The 25060-nt window shown below is 33.7% G+C and overlaps 2 protein-coding genes across 3 annotated transcripts in view; one reads left to right on the top strand and one right to left on the bottom strand.

The window, feature by feature from the left end:
• The window catches only part of LOC128675459 (neuropeptide CCHamide-2 receptor-like), a 44410-nt gene that overhangs the window by 14480 nt on the left and 4870 nt on the right, over positions 1 to 25060 (bottom strand). The window lies entirely within an intron of this gene.
• LOC128675460 (uncharacterized) lies at positions 8950 to 11083 on the top strand. The gene is made up of 2 exons (XM_053754885.2): positions 8950 to 9093; positions 10150 to 11083. Exons 1-2 carry the CDS (start codon positions 9060 to 9062, stop codon positions 11019 to 11021), a joined length of 906 nt encoding a protein of 301 aa, XP_053610860.1. The 5' UTR covers positions 8950 to 9059; the 3' UTR covers positions 11022 to 11083.

A 25060-nucleotide genomic window follows, 5' to 3' on the forward strand; every position in this document is an offset into this window, starting at 1 on the left:
GTTTACGTAGACAGAGAAAGATATAGACCCCGTCATATGTTCCATTTCTATCGTAAAAGAAAGAGTTGTGCTTGCGATGTCGTATTAGAAATACATAAAAAGAAACAAGACAGATCGTTGACATCTATTGTCTCTCAGCTTTCCGGATCCATCTGTCACTTTGTATGAGATTAGCCGTATTAGGCCGCCAAGTCATATCTTCTATCTCATTTGGTTACATTCGTCCGTCGTCTTTATTTTGTTATGTGTACGATGTACGTACTGGCAGGTGGAAATTATTGAGTAGAGAAGAAAATAAATAGAACAAACGTAATTAAGTTATTTTGTGTGAAATGAAACTAATTATTTACATGTGAAAATTAATTGAATTTTAATCGTATTTCTATATTATCATTTTAAATAAGTTTTACGAAATATTTTAAGCTATTATTTCGGTCATTACACGTTTAGTTTTCGATGTCGTGTTCCATTTAATTACGGTAATTTTCTCTGCCCTCTAATATGGAGGTTGTAAACTGAAACATCATTCTAACATAAATATTTAACGTACTTTACATGTAGTTCAATATCATAGACAATAAAACTATAGAAAATATATCTTTTACCTCGACTGGAAAGATGGGTGTAAATTAATATGTGTGAGTTCTGAGTCCAGAAAATAAAAAATAAAAAGTAATCACTTTATAGCCACACTTAATATTACAATACTTTAACATATTATGATATTCATTTTAGTTTTAGAGATAAATTTTGTAATAACAAGGCGACAAAGGAATGTCTCAACTTCTGTTATCCATAACAATAATTGGTTGGAGATAACGCTGATTTTGAGACACCCCTATCCCCGAGATTTTGTGCGGGAGTTAATGTGTTAGGATGGCAAAAAATATTACAAAAGCCTAGCCTTATCGACTAATATGTAAAGCCATCTGTAACCTGAAGGAAACTTAGAAGGAACGCTTAGAAAACCTACCTATTAGTAATAGGGTAATATACCTATTACCCTTATTGTTCAAATGAGTATCTTTCGGCATTTTTCTAAGCAATCGACGTTCCCAAAGCCTAGTAGCTTGTAGATTTTTTGAGAATTTACTATGTAATATAATATTTGGCGTGAAAAGTGCCTGTGAAAGTTTAATTTCTGAATAAATATGATTTGATCGAACAAGTCGTATTTTATTTTAGTTTTATTTATTTAAAACTGTTTTATACCGAAAATATACTGTATTTGCCAAGTCAATTTTAGTTGATTGTAATTCCTGTATATTTTTTCCGATAACTTTATTGCGATCTATTTGTAGAACCTAACTAGATCGTTAGTGTGAACATCGAATGAACGATCTCGACGACGACCTGAATGATTTTATTTGCCAAGTCGTTATCACAGTGTATTTTATCGAGACTGTAATTTTTTCGCTTAATTATTTTATCTAAGCTTCATGGAAATAGTCATCATTCATTTATTTTTGATCTATCGTATTAATAAATATGGTTGATTTATGTATAATAAAATAAATTTATTATTTGATTAATATGTTTCAAATGTGCTCATTTTGACACACGCAGATTGAGTGAAACTTAAAGTAATTTCGAGACTTGTTTTTCTATTGTTTTGTTCGTTATGATATACTAACTCAATAGTACTATAGCTTAAATTTATACATACATAGATAAACATCAAATGAATGTCTCAAACTGAAAAAAAAAACTTCTTTAGATATTTTTAATTTATAAGTATTCATTATAAGTTAATTAATATAATTTTGTGTGTTTATTGTAATTTTATTTAGTTTTTAGTTAAAATCAATATTATTTAGATTTATTACAATTAAAATTTCCATCCGGGATCCAATCCGGCCTGCAGTGTAGGCAGTAAAGCATGATTAATCTACAGAGTTTTTCAAAATATTCGTCTTTTCCAACGTCGAAAATCGAATATACGAAACGAAATTTAAAAGAGAAAACACGGCTATGCAAATGTAAAATTGCATCGGTCTCTGTGATTCCTCGTTTACAAGATTGCTTTTTCTGTTTCATATCGTGGCGTCAATACGATGCGATCATTTGCTTGTTATTTGTTCTTGCATTTCTAACTTACATTCCTGTGTTACGGCAATTTTCGTAGAGATTTGAATTTTCACTAGCTTTTATTCAGATCCAATATTAGTTACTAGTTACTCCATACTCAATAATTTTATTTCATACCATAAAGTTGACATGGTGTTACAAATTTATTAATAAAAAGTACGTTTATTAATTAAATAAAAGTATAAATTATATATAAAGCACATATTTATGGACTCCGGCGGGCACAGCAACATGCGTAGATAAGATGAGGTCGCACGTAAAATAAATGCTTATAAGTAAATTGTAAATTACCGACTAAATTCAATTTAAATACATAGATCAACCAGTTAAAAAATTACTATTCATATGATTACTATTTAAAATACCTAATTATAATTTATCAATAATAATTTAATTTTCATATCTGTTTAATGTTTATGTTTGCATAGTCTACTTAAATATAATTTGTTAATAATAGTGTAATTTTCATATTTATTAATATTTCCATTATAATTAGAATTTATCTGTTACACAATTTTCACTATTTTGGTAGTGCTTCATTTTGTTTTTTCTCTTTTTTCTTGTATAAAATCATGAACACAAATTAACATATTAAATTATAGTTCAACTTAAAATGACCTTTAAAAGATCGAAGAAGGAAAATAATTAAGAAAGCGAACCTGTGCTTTGAAGCCCGACGACTGCGAAAGCAACCAGAAAATGCTTAGACGAGAGAGAGAGACCGAACATATCCAATATGTTATTTTAGGTTATCGACTATCAATACATCAATACATAATATAAAAAAGTAAAAAAAAATATTTACATTGTATAAATTTACATAAAAACATAATTGCGATAGAGTTAAAGTAATAGAGTAATTATTTTTTTTAATCTGTCGTCTGTATGTCTGTCTGTTTGTATGAATGAAACTTGTTATATAGCTATTAAGCCTGGGCAGCATATAGGGTATTTTCAAAACTAGAACATCTGATGGAGAACAATGAAGAAGAAAGAGAAAAGAAACAGAAATGACGACTTAACAAAAAGAGCCGTAATAGCCAGCTAAACTATTGGAAATATAGTTTTTCTGTCTGATGAGCATCTTCTGTATATATAGGTATCGTTACGCTTTGTCTGTACAATTAAATTTCTCTAATACTTTTGACTCTTTACCAAAAATTGTTCGGCCACGCGAACGAAGTCGCGGGCATCAGCTAATTGAAAATATAGTATTTGATAATAGAAAGAAAACAAATTACCAAAACGCCGATCGTTCTTCACAAAAGCATTTAATTCAAAACAAACATACTGTATTATTAGCTATGGTAATTGAGCTCAACACGAGTTTACGAGATCTGTGACGTTTCATCCGGCGTCCTAGTTGAACGATAAAAGCGACAAAACAGCGCGACGAGCGATCTATTTAATTTAGCTGACGGCCTACTGTTATTACTTGATTGGCGAATAAATAATATGCATATGAATAAGACCTCTACGGCATGATGGTCATTGCCGGACTGTACCCTGGAGATACCGCGATCGATCCCCGATTAGGTTAAGATGAAAAAGGTCGTTTTCAGATTTGACCTGGGTCTAGCATGTTTATTTTACGTCGGTTATGCATATATTTACTAAAAACTTATATGCTCGGTCGTAATCATTCATATATGCACAGCGTCGCATCTCGTCGTGCAGTGTCCCATCATTCATCTAGGACGCCAGGTCAGAACAAAAGTGCCAGCAATTATTTTTTAATTGCAAGGCTTTCTGTGGCTTACTGATGACGCGACACGCGAAGCCTGGAAACGGCATTATGTAGGTTAAAGCTATTATGGAATACTAATATATAGCTATTATTAATGGCCACACATATATAAAGGAAGCTGTATTCTGTAATATAAGACTTATATATTTATTTAATTAAATAAAATAAATATATAAGGACAAATCACACAGATTGAGCTAGCCCCAAAGTAAGTTCGAGACTTGTGTTATGGGATACTAACTCAACGATTCTGTATTTTATAACAAATACATATATAGATAAACATCCAAGACCCGGGCCAATCAGAAAAAGATCATTTTCCATCAGGACCCGACCAGGGATCGAACCCGGGACCTCACGGTTCAGAGGCAAGCACTTTACCACTGCGCCACCGAGGTCGACAATTTTATTCTTCCAATTAAAAACAAACTTACAAACAAAGAAAGAACGAGGAACAGTGGACTCAAAGGCTGAGGAACAAACCGGGCCAACGCTGAGATGAGAGAGAGAGAATATGGTGTTACTACATAGGTACTATAAAACAAAGTCGCTTCCACAGAAATTCATGTTAAAGACAATCTACGCGCGTTTTCTTTATAAAAAATATGTTTTAATTACTAATACAAGTACTCGAGATCGATGTTTTATTATACAGATTTTATGTAATAAAAATGGCTTTTCGCAATCTCTCTCGGGCCACCACATTTTTCTGTCCTTCCTCAGTTTGTTTATGTTAATTTTGTGTACCGTTAACCCAGGAATATTTGTCTGGGTTGCCAGTTGGTAATAAATTTAGCCAAACATTGGAGGAATCCCGAGATAATATATGACAGTAAGCTTATCACAACAGTCCAGGGCACCAAGATTCACTGCGTGAAGACCTGTCACATAGATATATTAGTTTTTACGACAACGCATGCATTAAAATGTAAGGTAATAAAAATAGATTTAAGACAGGGCGCAGCAGCTAGCGCCCCAGGGCTTCGCTCCGGTAGGAATTTCGGGATAAAAAGTACCCTGCGTGTTATTCCAGGTTATATTCTACCCGTGTAACAAATTTCATAACAATCGGTCCAGTAGATTTTGGGTGAAAGTAACAAACATACATAGCTACATACTCACAAACTTTCGCATTTATAATATTCAACAAAGGTAATGCTATCTGGCTGTGTAGTTACTGGGTAATATGGCAAACGATCCTAGGAGACAAAGTAAGCAACGCGCGTGAGACACTTCAGACGTTGATAGGCTGTGGTGACCATTTACTATAAGGTCGGCCGCATACCTGTTTACCTTCGTGGTATTATAAAAACATACGTAAAAATATAGTTTTGTATTTCTTTTGGCTTTTGTTTTATTTCCTTTTTTATCCACATGCCAATTTTCGTCTATAAATCACCTCTCCCCTCACGGGTTTACTGGAAGATATTTATTTTGAAATAACAAAACCATTATACCTACTTGTTTTAAAAAAATACTAAATGTAACATTTATATATAATATAAATAAACATATAGGTTACTGAACGAGATATCCATTTAAAAATAAGGCATTTATCAGCGGCTTCGCCCCCGTAAATTTGCCACATAACGTACATTTTTCCGAGACGACAGGTACCTATGTCCTGTCTCTGTACATCAAACAAAATGTATGCAACATTTCAAGAAGATAGTTTATAATAGATTTCAAGGTTTAGTTAAGATTATTTACATGCGTTTACTAACTGAAGATTAATAACCGCACTGTTTCATTCGATATTTTTTGCGTTATGCACATAAAATGAGGTAGGTTTCCTTTAAAAAATATTTCTTATTTTTTATTTTCATTCCAAATATCACGCAAAATATTAATAGCAAGCACTTTGTAAAAGCAGATAATTCACTGATTTATTATATGAAATTATTTATAGATACAGAGTTGGGCACCATGTGATCAATTACAAGACCTAGGTTCACAATCGAGTCGTAACCACAGACGCACCAATCACTTCAGGCTCATTTACACGAAACAAAGCATTTCAGAAGCCTCCTATAAATACACGACAGAAATAAACAGGCTTATTTCCACTGAGAATAGCAAAGCCAACATAAATCTGAAGGAACGTAGATAATGAGGAAAATTACTTTAAACTGTGACACAAAATTATTTATGTGAAGTAACATTCCGTTGATAATTTTCGACTGGCACAAAATTTATAAACGCAGTTGTTGTTTTGTCTTTAATATATATACCTGGGTCTAGGACAAAATCGTCAGACGGACAAAATGGAAATTAGGGGAGGCCATTGCCCAGCAGTGGGACTTACACAGATAGAAAAAAAAACGTGTTGCACTCCGGTAGTGCCGGAAGAAGTGAAAACTTGAATATTAACGTTGTGCATTTTTGACGTCTTACGAATTTTCGTTGCGAAGTGTGGGGTTTGCATATCACTTCTCACCATCGAGTCGACTCGCAGTAAGACGCAGCTAACTAATTACAGTGCGCCATTGTGACGCAACGACAATCGCAATATGATTGGTTCGCTGCGTGTCACTTCGAATCGATCCGATAGTGAGAAGTACCCGCACTTCGCGAATTTAACATTTTTTACCCCTCACAAAAAGTGCGCAACCCGCTAAAGAAGTTTTCACTTCAAAAGTGCGTTTATTTATTTAATACCGTATAGTTTTAGTGCATTAGCTCACTCTAACTAGTTGAATGATTACGGTGCATTACATATATTATTGCAAGATCAATAATACTTAGGTACGAATAAAATATTTCAGCGCCCTTTTGATCGTCGCGCCCTAGGCTTCAGTCTAATTAGGGTTAATCAGGGCCTATTACCTAGCTAAGGGATCTGATGTACAATATAATTGGCAATAAGCATTTTGAAATTAATTGCTGTATGCTTTCTATACTTAATGTTAGTGACGTCATTAGATCTGTCAAATAAATGTCACTCTCCTGACAATACTGGCAATAAAGTGAACGGCTCGTCGAGAACAGATGTACTCGCTCGTGCTATACAATTTAAAACACTCATCATTTTCAGTCCAATGGAGCTGTCAGTAACAATGCTCACTGTCAGTTTTGATTGTGACTGCCAGTACGTGAATATATTGTTTCTTTTTATGTGTTTTGTATGTGTAAAATTTTAAAATACAGATAGTCCAGTGGCCTGTGAACCGGAAGATCCCGGGTTCGAATTCTTCTCGCCACATGAGCTTCTACATCAAACTGAGTCGTGTATGATAGTTTTCGTGTATCACCACTTGCTTCCGGTGAAGGGGAACATCGTGAGGAAACGTATACCTACTTTGGTTATGAGTCAGCAATCTCGCTTTATGAGTTTGTATACCAATGTATACAAACTCATAAAGCGAGTAGGTTTCGAACCTGGGTCCTTTCGATCTCTATTACACCACCAAAGCTTCACCACCAACACCGTTTTATAGGCTATGGGTATGCAAATTCAAATCATAGGTGCATAATTGGTTAAAATGTAAAAACTGTTAAATACAATAACCACTACTCAAGATAAACGCGTCAGGGTTTATATTTGCCCGGACACTGCATACGAGCTGGTTCTATTCGCAATATTTTAGCTGAAAATGCAACAGATATTGCAGTTTCAGATGGCTCTCTCATCTTTGCAATGTACCCGGTTCCGTTCCGGGTTGTAAAGCCGCGGAGGCCAGGGTCAGCCAAAAAAAAATCTGAAAATTTTGAAGATTCGCCTATGATTTTACTGACGTACGTTTGCCTAACGTCAAACTTCCTTGGGAATGTTGCTATTATCGCCTATCATTGTTTGTATCTGTGTGTCCCTTAGTCGCCTCGTACAACATCCACGGGAGGATATGGAGTGGTCCTTTGTTAATATTTGCTCTGGATGATCTAGGAAAGCCAATCAGAAGATTTTGAAAAATTCCACTAATAATATAATTGCGACAGGTTGGATCTGATTGAGGATATTTGTTTCTTGTCCCGCTAAATCTACTGGTCGCAATTTTGATGAAACTTGGTAGGTCTAGAATATTCCTGGAATAACACTTAAGGTGAGCGAAGCTGCTAGTATTTAAATAATAGGAACAATTGGATGAGCACGGAACGGATTTCGGACAAATTGAACCAGATCGAACGGGAAATCCCATATTTAGCTGTAAGTAGGATTGCTCTCAAAAAACGGAATGGTTACGTCATAAAACGGAATGCTAAATACGCAAACTATTGTGTAAATTCTCAATTCAGAAGCCCAATGTTATTTAAGTCTCAGAATGCAGGCTCAAAGTGTTGCTGTCAACTTTACCCAGCTCCTCACAATAGATCTGAAACAATAGCACCGCCCCAATTGTGGAATATTTTCCGTATTTACACTGAAATGGATATATGAGCATATTCTGGTAACTGTATCCATCTTCCAGTTAACAGTTAGCTCTTTTTTCCCGGCGTTATAGGTAAACGACAAATGCGGGAAGCGCAAAGCGGTGTCACACGTCACAATGTAAATTTCTTAGGGCCAATGTATGTAAGTATATGTCGTAAATGTATTTGTCGGTCAGTAATGTGAGGGAAGAATTGAGCGAAGAAGAAAAATAAGTAAGTAATAATCTTGAGCCGAAATCAAAACTTTGGATATTTTCGGTATACATAACCCTATTACATAAAGCTTTTTCACAATTTATCTAATCCATGTTATGCTATATGTCATATATTTTATACTTTTATACTAATAGTGGGTCTTCTCAGCTTCATTCGTGTAAAAACATAATAAATTACACACCTCAACTTTCCCTGGAAGTCATACTACATATTGACATTGAAAACCGCTTGATAATCCGTGTAGTTGTTTTTGAGTTTATCGCGAACAGACAGACAGACGCGGCAGAGATCTTTGTTTTATAATATACAAGAAAATATGTAGGCTAATTTGTGCAATTAAGTATTATTATTTCGTATAAATAGATCACTGCTAATACCGCTGTCCTGTAGCTCAGTGTATCCAGTTTACTGTAAATTATGTTGTAAGTACAGTCGACATCATTAATGCAAATACATCGCTAATATCACGGCGTAATAATTCCTCTCAAGAGTAATAATTTTATTAATAAGTAATCAGTTTATAACATAACATATAATTCGTGTTGTTTGTATAGGGAAAACAATACAATGGAACAAGCGTTATCCTTATGACATGATGGCCTATTTTGTATAGTGTTGTCGTGGACGGGAGACAACAAAAATGTGCAACTGTGATTCTGGCACGGAATTGGGCAGTGAGTTTTTTTTTTTTTTCGTCAGAATTTTTATGTGTGTGCAATCTTATACCAATCGCATTTTAAGATTTCATTATTGACATAACATATCGTGTATTAGGTATTAAAGAAGAAAATAAAAGTCTTAACTTTTTAGGTATTTAAGTATTAGATTTAGCACAAGGATCAGCAATGTACAATACGTACGTTTACTTTTTTGGATTGTTTTAATTATTCCCATTTCCCTCTGATTTAGAAGTACATTAGAACTAAAAATAATTAATAATAATTATAACAAAAAAGTAAACTATGTAAATATTTGAATATTAAAAAAGCATTTAGAAAATCAATAACGATATTATGTCATTAGATATTTGTTGGTTTGATGGTAATCTCTGAAACTATGGGTTCAATTTGAAACAATAGCTTTTGTGTATGATAATACTAATTAAATAATACATAATTAGTAGTAGAATTCATGAAATGTCCGTGTAATCTGTGTATCCGAAACAAGAGAATGAGCCGCTGGGAGCAGCTGGTAATTTTATAATATAATTAATGCAGCTTTATTATATTTGCATGACAACTCATACCATCCATACTGAATGCCAACGCCCATGGTTACTGATTATGAAATATTTAATGATGAACCACATACCTAGCCTAGTCTTTGTTATAATCTGTGCCTTCATCTTTATTTCTTTTATAATATAAAGAGGAAAGATTTGTATTTTTGTTTGTAATTAATAAACTCAATAACTAATGAGCCAATATTTTGATCCAATTTGGCACAAAGATAGAAGTAACATTTAGTGATATAGGCTATTTTTTGAAATCTGGTTTTACCCGAGCGGGCCGCTTGTCATATTTGTATCAAGTACTTAATTCTTAGTTTTGACTTGTTATCTTGATAGTATCACAACTTTACCTATTGTGATATATGGTATATTAAATTATATGGATAGGGTTATATGAAACAACTGTTTGCACTCTCTCATAATAACGTCGAGGAAAATTAGCAACATCTAAATTCCTTTTGCTGTATTTATTTATAACTTGTTCTATCTTTTGTTGCAGAAACCATCGCTATTTATGTTTTAGTTTGTCTTGTTATTGTGCTCTCTGTTTTGGTTGCTTATTTACTGTACAAAATAAAAACTGATAAGTACAGTGCATTTATAGAAGAAAGCACAATCGCAACAACGCAACAAACAATAAGACATGTTTATACTCCACAAGTATCACAAAATGAAGAGACATCGCTTGAAATACAATTTGATACTTTGAAAAAGAAAACGGAAGAAGCAAAGGCATTAATTATACACGACGAAACCGATAATGCTAACAGACTGATAAATCCAATAAAAACTCCAACAACTATCACACCACAAATAAACATAGATGAACTAAAATCGCACTTAATGAAAACACGGCATGCTATAATACACCGCGATGAAATACAGAAAATTTGCAATAATGAATTGACTAAATCGCAGACACTTAATAAGAGTTATCAAGATTTAAAAATTGCCTCGAATAATCCAAAAGTGAAATCAATGTCAAAAATTGAGAAGTCGGCGTCTGCGAATCAGTTATTAGAAGAAGACGATGAGTATGACCAATTCCCTACTTCTATACCTGTTGAAACAGTTAATGATGTCAGTCTAACTAATATATGTATGCAAGATCTACAATCTTTATTACTTGAAAGGTCGAAGATGAAGAAACCATTATCTGAAACTGGAAAAACATTATCATCACCTAAATTAGTACAAAGTGATGATGAATATGATGTGTTGCCACCCTCAAAACCTGTATGTGAAGAGGTCTATGATGAAATACCATCTAAGAATAAAGTAATGCATGATAGGGATACTGATTATTTAACGTTCATAAGCAACGCATCAGAAATTGAGCCGAGTTATATTAATGCAAACTTGAATTTGTAATTCGATTTTGACTTGTAATTTCATTTAACTCGTACATGCATTTTGATCATTAAAAATCATTAAAAAAATATATTGCTGAATAAAAAGGTATGTAGTTTGATGAATACTCTATCACTATAAGTGCGTATGCGACTCCTTGCTACTAGATTTCGGTAGGTAGTCGTAAAAGTCAAGCGAAGTGCTTTTAGGCAATTTGAATAAAATCTGACATCAGTTTTAGCAATTATATCTTAAAATACAATTAACGAGGTTAGTTTTTTGGACAAATATAAAATTTTCGACATATACAATTTCACCTATAGGTAATAAGGCAGCCCGCACACCTTCAAATGAAATTAACTCACGTTCCCTAAATCGGCCAAGACGTGACAGAGACATATCTCAGCATTAGTGTGGTATTTTACTACATTTTACTGACTTTTTGGTGGTGAGCAATGGGCCACTTTATTTCTCTAACGTTCCAATTTAGAGAACAAATGCAGTACATTTCTTCGGGAATTATGCGGGTCAGTTTTTTATCTCTTTTTTCCGAATAATGTTATATTTATTTTATAATTTCCTCTGCTTAATTAACGTTAATTTTTATTCAATTAAATAACAAACACAAATGAAACTGACGCCAGTGTTCCTTGAGCACTCATTATTTCAATGAAATCGTTTATACTACATAAATCCTGGGTTTAATGCTGGTTGGACAATGGACAATGGGGCTTAGAATAAAAAATAACAATTTGTATTTTTTTTCAAATGCAAGATGCCATGAAAATCCATTACATTTGAGCACCGATTTCATAGTAAAAAAATATTATATCGATAAGATGTGGTAATTGATCTACGTTTCATTCTTGTTGGTGGGTGGGGACGAAGCCCCTCATGGTTCTTGGCCACTATTGCCTCGATTATGACGTCTAACTTGACATACCACTGACTATACAATATAATAGGGATAAGGTATGAAAATTGTTATAAATATGCAATACTGTAACTAATCTTGCTACTGCTCAGCCTGTATGTATATTCTCCAGGGTTAATTTAAGAAAGATCCAACTTTATGGGAAAGTTTATTTCCTGGCGATGACGTTTTAATGAAGTACGTTTCGGCAAGTCCAAATATTGCCTAAACATTTCCATTGTTTTTTGTTATATCTTGAAAAATACATTGATTATTTATGAGATTCTTTCGTCGATGATTTTTCAAAGTGGTATCAAACCAAAATTTTGTCTCGAAATAATTTTGCCTATTAAATAGTTAAATATTATTAATGGAACTATCCATTGATAATATTTTTATAATATTAATATAAGTATATATTTTTTAAATTCTTAGTTTTCATTTATTTTTAAAATTAATTTAGTTTTCGGTTTAATTATTGTTCTTTTTGCGATATTTTTATAAAACTTAATTTAATAAATCACTAATATATTTAAATTTAGAGGATATACTGTATTCACAGAACCCAGTCACCATTTATTAAACAGTCGAAGTCATTTAGTAATGAAATTACTCTGGAAGTCTCGTCGTAACTTGTTACTTGGAGAATTCTGACATTTACGTCGTTACGACTCAGTTAAAATTTATAACCTCTTTAAACCCTACGGTTTACTATAAACGCAGCTATGGTGTTTGTTTCTCGGATCGAATTTTTCGTCAGAAGGCGAAGTGCGACGCAGCGTCGTCGTTGCTTCACAATGGTGCACTGTGATTGGTTATATGTTAAACTATTCGATGGTGAGATGTAAATAGCGGTATCTACTCTTTCTCTCATCTACGCATATTTCCAACAAGGCTGTGATGCTACGATGATGCCTGGGAAAGAGTAAAAACCATTTTAAGATTCGGCAGTGTTTATAACCGCCTGCTTGATAACAACCTATAATTATGTTGCACATGTCGATTTAGAGAAATCGATTTTACTCGGTTATTAAGATTTATTCCGAGTATATTAGTTACGCCACATTCAAACTAATTATAAGACATACTTATTTTGGTTTAATTTTATGTAATCATACGAGTATTAAACATGAATCAACAAGGTGGTTTTAAATTTTAACTCCGACTCATCACAATTGGAGATTTAATTTGTTAAACAGTCGAGCTTCGGGATGAAACACTGTTGATTTTGTTGATTTAATTTGTTATAATTTGTCTTTTTGTTGTTTTTAACAAAAAAACGAAGAATAAATAAAGAATTTATTATTATTAATCCCCGTATATAATTAAATGATGGGATGCAGTTACTATAAATTTAGAAAATTTTCCAAAGAATGCAGTACTCGTATATCTCTGTTATTCATAAAAAAAGATGAATCATACTTGCTAAAGTAGGTATTTTTGTCACTATCACAATGTACAAAATTTGATATTCACATAATTTTATATTATCTGGGGAAGGTGTCGGGGAGGCGCCCAGTCGGACGTCCCAGATATATCGCTGGAGCGACGCTTCCTTCTTTCCTTCCTTCCCTCGAGGACTGTTTTCCGCAGTTAGGCCTCTTGTCTGGGCCCTTTCTGCTTCCGGAGTCTGAGCCGCTGATCATTCCAGCCAGCCCAGCTCCACCGCCGATGGTGTACATCAGGCTTCGCTCATGGTCCCTGGATTTCCCAGGAACTCTTATCTTATTGATGCAACGCCACGACATTCCAGGAGGAGGTGGCTTGCAGTTTCCTCAGCCTCCATGCATGCTCTGCAAAGTGGGATGTCTGTAAGACCTAGGGTGAAAAGGTGTTTGTTTAGTGCACAATGACCAGTAATGATACCAACCATGATACGTAGATACCTTCTTGGTAGTGAGATCAGACGTCTTGAGTATCGATTGTCCTGGTCAGGTAGTGCTTCCATGGCTTGTCGACATGTCTCCAGGGTCTGCCATAATTAGCTTTGTTCTTTACTTATGCGTGAGCGGATCCAGGAACGAACCTGCGCGAAAGGGATCGGAGCCATCGGCAGAGGGCCCACAGGGGGGCAGCTAGACCCCCTTCTCGCAAGCTCGTCTGCTTCATCGTTGCCCAGCGAATTGCTGTGACCTTTAATCCATTGGAGGTGACTGAGTTATACTGACAGAGGTTTTTCAAGGATTTGTGACAGTCCAATATGAGTGCGGAGTCCAGGTAGGCACGACGCAGGGCGTGTAGGTCGGCCGCACTGTCGGACAGTATTATGATAGACATATATTGTACCTTTTTCCTAGTAATTTCCATTGCTGCTTGTATAATTGCTATACACTCTGCTTGGAAGATTGAATTTTAATTGAGGTCCTGAGAGAACACACCCGCACCAACACATTTTTCCGTCTTGGAGCCATCGGTGTATACTCTCACTTCGTTAGCCCCTGCGCTATCCAAGGCTGCCTCGTGTAATTGTATTTTGTATTTCTTATCAAATATGAACTGTTTGCCGATTCTGTCATTTGTGGAGCCCATGAGGTCTGCCGCATCTAGGGCCAATGACAGAATGCGTGTGTGTGGTGAGTAGGTGTTCCTTTTCCAAAGACCCAGGGTGTACAGTCTCATAGCGGCCACCTGTGCTTCCTGTTTTATATGTAGGTATAGTGGTTTGATGTCAAGGATGACCTCTAAAGCTGCGGTGAGGGATGTTCTCGTGCATCCGCTGATGGCTAGGCAGGTTGGAGTGACGCTGTGAAAGCTGATCTGCACGAGCTGCAAATTTCGTCAAAATCGGCCGGCACTAGTTTTTGAGTTTATATATTACAGCAAAAAACCTAAATACAAATCTTTCCTATTTATAATATTAGTTTGTATAAAAATATCTGTTACAGGGCAAACCCGATTTCAGGATAAACTAGGGACTCTAATTATTCTCGTCTAGGACTAGGCTAAATAAGCTTATCATGCCATTTTATCCTGAGAGTACACATTTCTATCACAATAGACTTGTTTGATCTAGGCCAAACTAATTCTTCTTACATGCGATAGGATGAACTAGTTTAGCCTAGGCTATAGCTGTTTATTCTATCGCATATAGGAAAAAAATATTTGGCTTAGGCAAAACTAGTTTACACTAAAATCGGGTCTAAATGCTCTCAGTATGCCTTTAATACATTCCCTTCCCGGTCGATGGTAATTTGCACTCGCCTGTATGTACTCGTAATAAATCGGTGGTAAGAGCGCTGTCTCGCCCACTCTTGCGGCCGCGCTGACTTAGTTGAATACTATTACACTTAATATCACTAAAGGCAGCACTTAAATTACTGTCTGTTACAGAAGGTTTCAAATTAATGCATAACTATGTATTTGGCAGTGATGGTGACTTTTTTTTTTAATAAAATTAAATGTGAAAATATTATGAAGACATGTAAATAATAAAGTTTTTTTCAATAACTTAGATTTATCTGGTTCCTAAAGTAATAAATAAATACACAAAAAATATATATTTATATTTTAGCGACATCGTACAAAAACGTATGTTTTCAAACGGAAATAGAAATAGAAAGCTTTGCTTTGATATTCCATTCTTTTTCATCATATGTCCATTTGTAGCTCCGGGAAATGGGTTGACTGATTTTTACACAGTATGTAAATTGCCGTGCAGTTAGTTGTATTTGTTGTTTACCTGTTAAAATGTATTTATGTTCTGTAGTGGTATAGGTACCTATATAAGCCAATGGGGCTTGCTCAGTGGTTAAGACCTTCCGCCTGTGATCGAAAGATCCCAAGTTCGAATCCTACTCGTGCCACATGAGTTTGTATACCAATCTGACTCATGTATATGTAGTTTTCATAGACCACCACTTGTTTCCGGTAAGGTAAAACATCGTGAGGAAACCTGCATATTGGACAGTGGATAATTTAGTTCACTAGTTGTATGCGACTACCTACCTAGCAATAACACACTCGATATGATGATGAAACCTCTGGCAAAATTATTTGTTAAATTTCTCCAGACATTAAATAATATATTATTTCTCAAAAAGATGCAGACTACTATGGCATTTCGGAACAGCCACTGCTGAGTAGAAATCCTAATTACCCGATGTGTATGGAACCCTAATAAAAACTTACCCAGAATACACAACCAGACTGTGTTCTCCAAATCCTAATCCTACTTATATTATAAATGCGAGTTTGTGAGGATGTCTGTATGTATTAATGTATGAGACATACATACATAATTGTACAAAATACTGGAGCTATTGTTTTGTTTGGTATACGGGTAGAATATAATCTGGAATAGAACATAGAATACTTTGCATCTCCAAATTTCCATGGGAACGATGCCCTGGGGCACAGCTAGTAATTTGTAAAATCAAGTCAAAAGATCTACCAGTCATATTTTCAGTAAACACGTTTCCAACATAACACAGACCAATATAATATAGAGACCAAGTTTACTGTCACTTTATCTGATGGGTGGTTTTAATATATGTTAAGAAATGAGGTCATAAACTTCCCAAGTGCTTTCTCTTTTGAATCCCTGTCGAAGCAGTATCATGTCTGGCTTCAATAAATATGAAGTAAATTTTATCCGTTTTTGTTTTTAATGTACACTTTTTTATTAACTCTCGTGGAATTAAATTTCCTGTGCTCATCTCATAGAAAAAAATAACTCATATAGCAAAATTTATTTAAGAATTTTTATAAAATCATTAAAATCACAAATTTGTTGTAAAAATGTTTAACTTGAAATAAATTCTGAAAAACACTTTAACATAATTTTTTTAAACATTTCTACGCTTAAAGAAAAATGTTTAAAAAATTATTTGGAATAAAAAGTATAAAAAAGTATTTGTTGATAAAGGTTACTAAATTATAGGAATTTTATGATTCCGAAAACACCGAAATTGTTAACATTAAAATTTAACTATAAATATATAATCAAAATCTGAATAGCCGTTAAAGTGTTGCGCCGTATTTAAGTCCAGATGCTGTTTATTCAATGTCAGGATGCACTGGCAATACATTAACTGGGTTGCCAGACTTGAAAGGGATCGAAAGACGGATGGTCGAAGCACGGACAGATACCGCACCAAATTTATCTCGTTCGATGCATAAATACTTGCATCGACAGCTTATTTCTGAGCTGCAGTAAATTCTAAAGAATATATTGGTGCAACAAATGGCAGGATACAGACTTTTGGAAGACTATGAAATATACAGACTATAAAAAGAGAATAAGAATGATTAACCTATGCACCGCTGCCGATAAGACAAAATGGCGTCCTTAGCGCTGTTGTACGCAGTAAATCACAATAAATTATACCTTAAGCGTCCTCAAGAATCACACTATCTAATTGTAAAAACCGTACAAAAACCGTGCGGTATTTTTTAAGTTTATCGCGTTCATACAGGCAGACCCGGCTGGAGGACTTCTTTATTTCGATAGAGAGGCCATTAAGTCGATCATTAAGAAATTATATCCATCTCTGACAGCAAATTTAATAGATCTAAGACTGGAAACACTTCGGATTGATGTTCAATAAAGCGTGGGTGGCATGTGTTACTTTACTTTACTTATGTACTCTGAACTTCCCACAGTTCAAGTATAGCATAATTAAATTTAGAACGAAGATTTAGTATATAACAATGTAACCTAAGTCACATTACATAATACTTCTGGTACATAAATCTATAATACATCTGCTTAGAACTGTAAATGGGCTATGTCTGTACAGGAGATATTAAAGAAAAATAACTAAAGGATCTTTATGGGAATCTAATAGAAGCCAAAACATTTTTTTTAGAATTGTTGTCTGTCTGTTTCTTAGCGCATCACGCAAAAATTATTGGATAGAATTTGATTACTTCACATTTGTAGAGCGGACGGGTCTAAGATAAAATCTGGTAAGGGTTTCATTGCAAGATATATGTATATACCTAACATAAATGGACATTGCTATAAGACAAAGTTCGGGATGAAACAGACATGGGCAAAGAAAATAAAAAGATTATAAACACGAGTAAAATGTGTGTTCATCTGTTGAAATTTGACAATTTGTCGATCTTTATATTCAATGAATATCGTTTATTGTTCGATTTTAGTTTCGTTTATTTGTTGTCGTCGCTTTCGAAACGTATTTTAAATGGGGAAATATTACACTAAAAAGCTTATTCGTAAATCTCGATCGAGTCACTATTTAATATTCACAAATTCTAAAAAAACTAGTTGTTATTAACAACTAGTTTTTTTAGGTTAACAAACGTCAAAATGTACTTTTTTTCTGGTAAATAAGGATTTTATTATTCGTTTAATATATAGTTACTAACCCCTATAAATCTTTTATTTACTGAATTTATGTCCGGTTGAAACATAGATTCATTTTAAAAAATCCCCGGACTTACATAAAAGAAATATACGCGTAAAATGTAATCGTCTTTACTCGTAAATATTATGTTAAAATATTTTTCCATTTCATTATTGACTAATTTGCATGATGCTTATTTGACCGGTCAACTGTGAGTTGTAGCGCATAATGAAAGAGTTCCGTAGTTAAATTGAATATAATGTAATGGAAAGTTATTATAAAAATAATAATTTCCTGTAAATATTAATTTTAAACTAATTTTCCATTTCATTATTGGCTAATTAACATAATGCTTATATCACCGGTCAACTGTGAAGAAAAGTTCCGTAGTTACATACAAAGTATTTACTTAGGATAGCTCAGTAACAAGTAACTATTTAGTTCTCTAGAACTATTTCACTGCCAAGTTTGTCACAATGGCATTCCATTCTACGAGCAATTAGATTTTACATAAAGGCTTAACTTAAACTGTAATTAATTACATCACCTTTGGACTGTAGCCAGGAAAAATGCAACTATGTTTGTGTTAGTGCTGTTGACACTTAACACTAGAAAATTTGTCCTCTTAACATTTTGCAAGTAGATCTTTAAAAAATAATCACAATATTGCAATATTTTTAAATATTTTGCGATAACAATAGTGAGAAAAGGAAATCACCACTTTTCTGAAAAAGCGTAAAAATATTATGATATCCATTTCGTCGTCAATAAAACGCAAGACTAGACTTTCAGGAGTCTCGAGTTAAGCTGACATGGACAGATGTCAACGACAGAGTTCAATATGGAACAGAAATAATATAATCATATAACTCCCACGTAATCGAATTGTGGTTTGAATTTTCAAAGACTTTTTTGAGCAGATCGTTCGAGGTTAGATCGAGAGCAGATTTCTCTGCTAGAAAATGGTGCGCCATTTTCTAGCAATATATGTTTGTTTGTCTTCAATATCTTTTTAACTTTTACAGGTAATTGGTGAATTTATAACGAAAAATATGTTTTTAACGAAAAATTTTTCTAATATAAGATACAATACAACGTAATGACATTTTTCGTGTGAAAAAACATACCAATTAAAAATTTAATGAGAACCAAAAATAAATAAATAACGTAATTACAAATAAAGCAAATTATTTATCGTGATAAATTATTGTGTTTGGTTATTTTACCTTATCATTTATGTAATGGGTAAAAATACTCACATATTTTTACACATTTCCAATTTGCTGCTAGCCATGTGTTTTGGGTAGCTATATAATGTGAACCCTATCAAAGAGTCATCACAGAAATATATTAGATTAATCGTATTTTGATATATCCAGTTATCCTAATATACCGATATCTATGGTTCCAGCTTATATTGTTATACAGAACCCTAAGACTAAGATTGTAGCGAGTCGGGCTTGAAATAATGGTCCTCGGTAGGTTTCATTCAATCTCGACTTAAAGTCAGCGTGGCTTATTGAAAACTAATGGCCTTTGTGCCGCTTCCAGTCGAACTTGTATTAATGGAAGTTTTCATTTTCTTCTCCACTGCTTTACAAGTGTGTTTGATTAGCTTTCGTTATTGTTATAATAACGAAAGCTATCAATCTTTAAGTCAGGCGTTTGGTTCCGCCCTAGGATAGGACCACTACCTATCTTCCCCTGGATGATGTACAAGACGACTAAGGGATAAAACCTTGGCAACTGATAGGCAACAATAGCATTTCCAATTAGGGTTGACGTCGGGCCGGTTATTTATAAAATCACAGCAGAATCTCCTAAATTTTATTTATTGTGTACGCTGACCGGTCTTCGCGGTGTCACAGCCCCGAATGCAACCGGGAACATGCGAAGATGAAATAGATTGTAATAAACAATTCATCCATCCATGAAAGTTAAGCACCGTTTGAAAATAAAAATAAAACACTTTTTATGAGGCAGAATGTCTCAAAATAGATTGTTACGTATGCAAAATAGTAAGTGGAAAAGTCAGGGAAATTCTCACTTAATAAAGTACTAACCTAATTATAACCTATATATATAGTTTAAATTTCCGCATTTTAAATATTAGTAGGGTAGGATATGAAAGTATGGATGTGGTATTGTGGATAGTGTAGATAAAGAAGCCGGGAAAATACAGCTAAAAGGTCAGATAGGATTTTAGTGTCGTCGTCTATTTATAGCGTGGACCATTTCCGATATGATCTGGGAAATCCTCGATTAAATCCCTAGAAAATCGACTTTTCTTTACAGCCTGCCTGTCTTTTGACGTCATCGGCGGAATCTGTCAGAACACATTGCGTCTTTTGCTTTTAGATCTGAAATCGTCGAAGTGCCAATAAAAACACGAGGCGTTGAGTGCAATCATGGAGTAGATATTAAAATAATTGATAATTTAAATATTGAATTTAATTTGCATTTCAATGTAATGTATTTGCCGACCTATATAAGATTGATGAGATATAATTTTTAAAAGTTAAAAAAAGAGGAAGTATTTGAACAAATAAATCTTTGAAAGTACTAATCTGAATCTAAAAATTCTTACTATGAGAAATAGCATTATTCTTGTGAAAGAACTTAAGCTATCCATCCTGACATTATCAATAAATGGGACTAAATCTGCAAGACACAAGCACAATTGTCTATCATATCTAATGCGAAATTACTAACCTCTCAAAATTAGGAAAATAATCTTATAATACTTTTAAAAACTTTACGCCCATAAAGTTATTTAGTTTATGGAAGAGATTACGCTAGGGAAAAATTTCTTTATGATTTTCCTTCGTACTTAATTTACCTTAACTTAAAAGTTTTTAACTAGGTACCGATTAGAGTCGCAACTCTCGCTCTCGCTTTTCGGAAAAATAAACATAAATACGTAAAAAGAAGGCAGAAAATGCATGTATTTTGACCATGACACCATTAAGTTAATATAATTTATTCTAATCTTAATTGTTATACACAGTTTTGTATTATTTTAAAATAGATTATTCTGTGGTCTGGTGTTTCAGATGTCTGTTCTTAACAAATATATCTCAATGTTTTATTGATGTGCGTATGTCGGTTATATTGTCAGTAGTATTTCTATCGAGTATCCATTTTACTTTTGGTTGCTTAAAATATTACTTCCGTCGCAATAAAAACATCACATTTATATTTTCTTGGAAAAAATATTTTCTTAATACTATATTTTCGTGATTCAGAAAAATATCAACATTGTAAGATTGCGGATATCCTTTATAAGGGAGATATTAGAAGCACCCTTAACCGAAGAGCATGCTTGAACAGAGTGATGAGTATGGAGGAAGCGAGTGCGATTTGTCAGGGTCGTGGCAAGTGGAAATCACTATATTCTCGCCCATGGGAAAAACAGGCGTTATAATATGTATGTAAGACATAAATTGTTTCTATTATATAATTTACTTAAACTACTGAACTAATTGAATTGAAATTTAGTAGACATATGTATAGTATATGTGTGCTAAATTGTACACAAATGTAATGTTTCACAGAGTCACAGAGTCATCTTAAAGTAACTTATATTTACTTTAAGGATTATTTCTACGAATCATTTTTCGAGTTATCGTTATATACACTTTTAGCAAAGAAAATTTATTTGGTGACAGGAAAGAGAAAAAATAATTTATAATATGATTTTTTATAGATGAAACTCCTTATGGGCCTTAGGTAGGGTAGAAAATTATGATACACTCATAATTTTCTACCAATAGCCCATCAATCAGTCCAGCTCAAAACTATGAACAACTGAGAAAATATTATGTTAGACTTTATTATAATACATCAATCAATGTCTGCGCAACTTCAATTTCTTCATAAAGTCAAGTCCAGTTTATGAGAACTATGAAGAAAAATTATTGTTTTTGTTTTGACCGTAGAGATATAGCAATGTCAAATAAAGTTTCCAATAATTTTCATAAAATATTTATCGGCATAATAAAAATAGTGGTTTGGTTTTTCACCAGCATTTTTACAATCCTATGGGATTCACATCAACTCCCAAAAAATGTGGAAAGAAATAAGTTTCTCTTTAGGAAATTTGAACGATCAAAGAAAGTCGGTACGATCAGTTTAATATCTTTAAAAAAGGTGAAGAATGATATGCATTTCTTCAGATATCTGCTCTATTTCGTTGTCTAAACTTGCAAATAGGCACATTATTAAATTTGAGTGCTCTCAATAAATATATTTGTACACTAGTATTGTTAACGGATGAAAATATTATTAGGACTGTAATTAAACAGGGCTGATGTAATAAAAAGTGGAGGTGATGAAATGCGTGTATTCGTCCAGAATGAGAGGGGGAGAGAGAGAGCGAGAGAGGGAGAGCACGCGGGAAATATATCCAAAGACATAGACAATGTTAAAATGTTGCTATTTTCAACAGTATACACGCGGCTTCGCCCGCCTATATGACCTCGGGAACAGTTTTTTCTTCGTAATGACATGGGATTGAGATATAGGTGAAATAAAATATCCATAGCGTATTTAAATTACACACAGCGCCATCTAGTATTTTACAAAATGTTCAATTATGGAATTGGCATCATGAAACTAAACTTTAAGTACGTTACAAAAATACTCTCACCTGTCATAATATATTTCCCACAGACTAAAAGTAAACACAGTAATTGGGCTACTCGTCAATTTATTTACATTTTGGCTGTTTGATGTATGGCCATTCCGTTTACACATCAGTCTTTCTGTAAACTATTTGGTAACCGTAAAAAAAATAGACGAATAGCGTCCGCTAAATTTCTAAAATAACTCAAATTTGGATAATTTTTTATTTTATAATAAATGTTAACTAAAGTTATCTACATTTTATTATTATAAATGTATATATATAACAGTGTAAATATAAAACTTACTAATAAGGAAGTTACAACTATTATTAAAAGCTAAACTGAAAGACTATAAAATATTATTTTTGAAACTATTTACGTTTATGAATACAAACTATAATAATAAGGAAGAACAGAAAAATCTATGAAATTATTCTCTAGACACCATAGAAAAAGACTAACAATGATGTCGAACTATAGTTTTAAAAAAGTGTAAAAGCTACTTAATTCGTTTTTTTTATCTCCTGAAAAATCGTGCTTTGGTGCTTATATCGAATGTTTAATATAATAATTTGTAAAATCCGTACACGGCAAACGTTAATATATTGTATGAACGCACGAATAAAAAATATTGCCTTTCGATGTGTTTTTCGATCGGCAATTAACGTGTAATGGGAAAATGAACCGCGTTAAAGCAACCTGGCACGTTTATTATTGTACCAATAAATCACGACGATGCTTTAACTTTAACCAATATTTTTTTATATGTTATACACGTCAATTTTGTCGTGTGCTTGTGGTATTGTGGAGAGTGTGGTTCCGCCCTAAAATAGGACCATTCCATATCCTCTCGTGGAGGCTACTATAATGGGCACACAGCCTCGCCAGCTGATAGGCGAGTGAGTGACTTATTTTGGATCACTAAGCCCGGATAGCAAGTATCTTTTTAGGCGACTTAAATAAATTCTGACATTATAGTTTCAGAAATAATACACACGATAAGAAAGAGAACAGTTCATGAGAACTATATTAATTTGCGAAATTTAAAGTTGTACCTGAACAGCATAAATATGAGATACAAAACAGATAGAGCGGCATTAAGACTGATGATAAGCACAAAGTTTATAACAAAACTGCATCATTACAGATAGTTGCGAATGGAATACTAAACGCGATTTAAGAGCCCGCTATAAGCTAAATTGGTTAGCATGAACATCTATAACACCAACAAACTTTTCTCGATAGAAAAAAATTGCAAAGTTGCCTCTAAATCGCCTAAAATTCACGAAATCGGGAGCAGTGGAGGCTTGTACATTTAGTACTTTGTATGGAATTTTCATAAACTTTTCTATACTAGCTGTTTACCCGCGGCTTCGCCCGCTTAAATGGCCTCCATGACAGTTTTTCTTCGTATTACATTGGGATTGGGATAGTTGAAATAAAATATCCATAGCGCATTTTAAATACATACAGCGCTGTGGACCCAGGAACAGACAAGACTCTCGACAAGAGAACTCCTTAACGGTTTATTTTATGTCACGATTTGAATGCAATAAGATCTGACAATAATAAAGGCTTGTCATTTCTGTAAAAAAAAAACTCATTTCGATTAGAAAAATTACACTTCTTAAATACCACCTACAATCAATGGAACTGCCTGAATTCTAATCCGTAACATATCCATAACATACATTACCTACGTAAAATATTTGCGAGGTAAACATTTAAAGCATACATTTTACAACACGACAGTTGAGAGCTCCTTTTCCACATGGATGAGGATCTGTATCTATTTTTCATATTTACTTTCTACTCCGACAGCCTCTGGGTTTGTATTGGAAAGATTTGGATGGTGCACTGGTAGAATTTAACCAATTCTGTCTACCCCAGTAAGGGGTAAAGATTGTAGGTGTTGATCAGAGAAACTGAAGTTGGTCAAATTAATATTGTGAGTTCGTTTCCTATCTTGAAACAAAAACGCAATTAAGCTTCTTCTTACTTAAAATCTATGCTCTTGTTAGTGGAATATACGCCACACCTCTCTGTCGACACAACGCCACAATTAACCAAACAGAATAAATTGAAATCGAGCGAAAATTTGACCCTACAAATATTTTTTTACATGTTACCTCTAATCTTTTGACCTCACCCCATTGTAACTGGACTTTACACAGGCTGTTTACATTCTAACAAGGCGCCATTTTTTTGTCGGCT

This window comes from Plodia interpunctella, chromosome 14, assembly GCF_027563975.2.
Source record: "Plodia interpunctella isolate USDA-ARS_2022_Savannah chromosome 14, ilPloInte3.2, whole genome shotgun sequence".
Taxonomy (NCBI): domain Eukaryota; kingdom Metazoa; phylum Arthropoda; class Insecta; order Lepidoptera; family Pyralidae; genus Plodia; species Plodia interpunctella.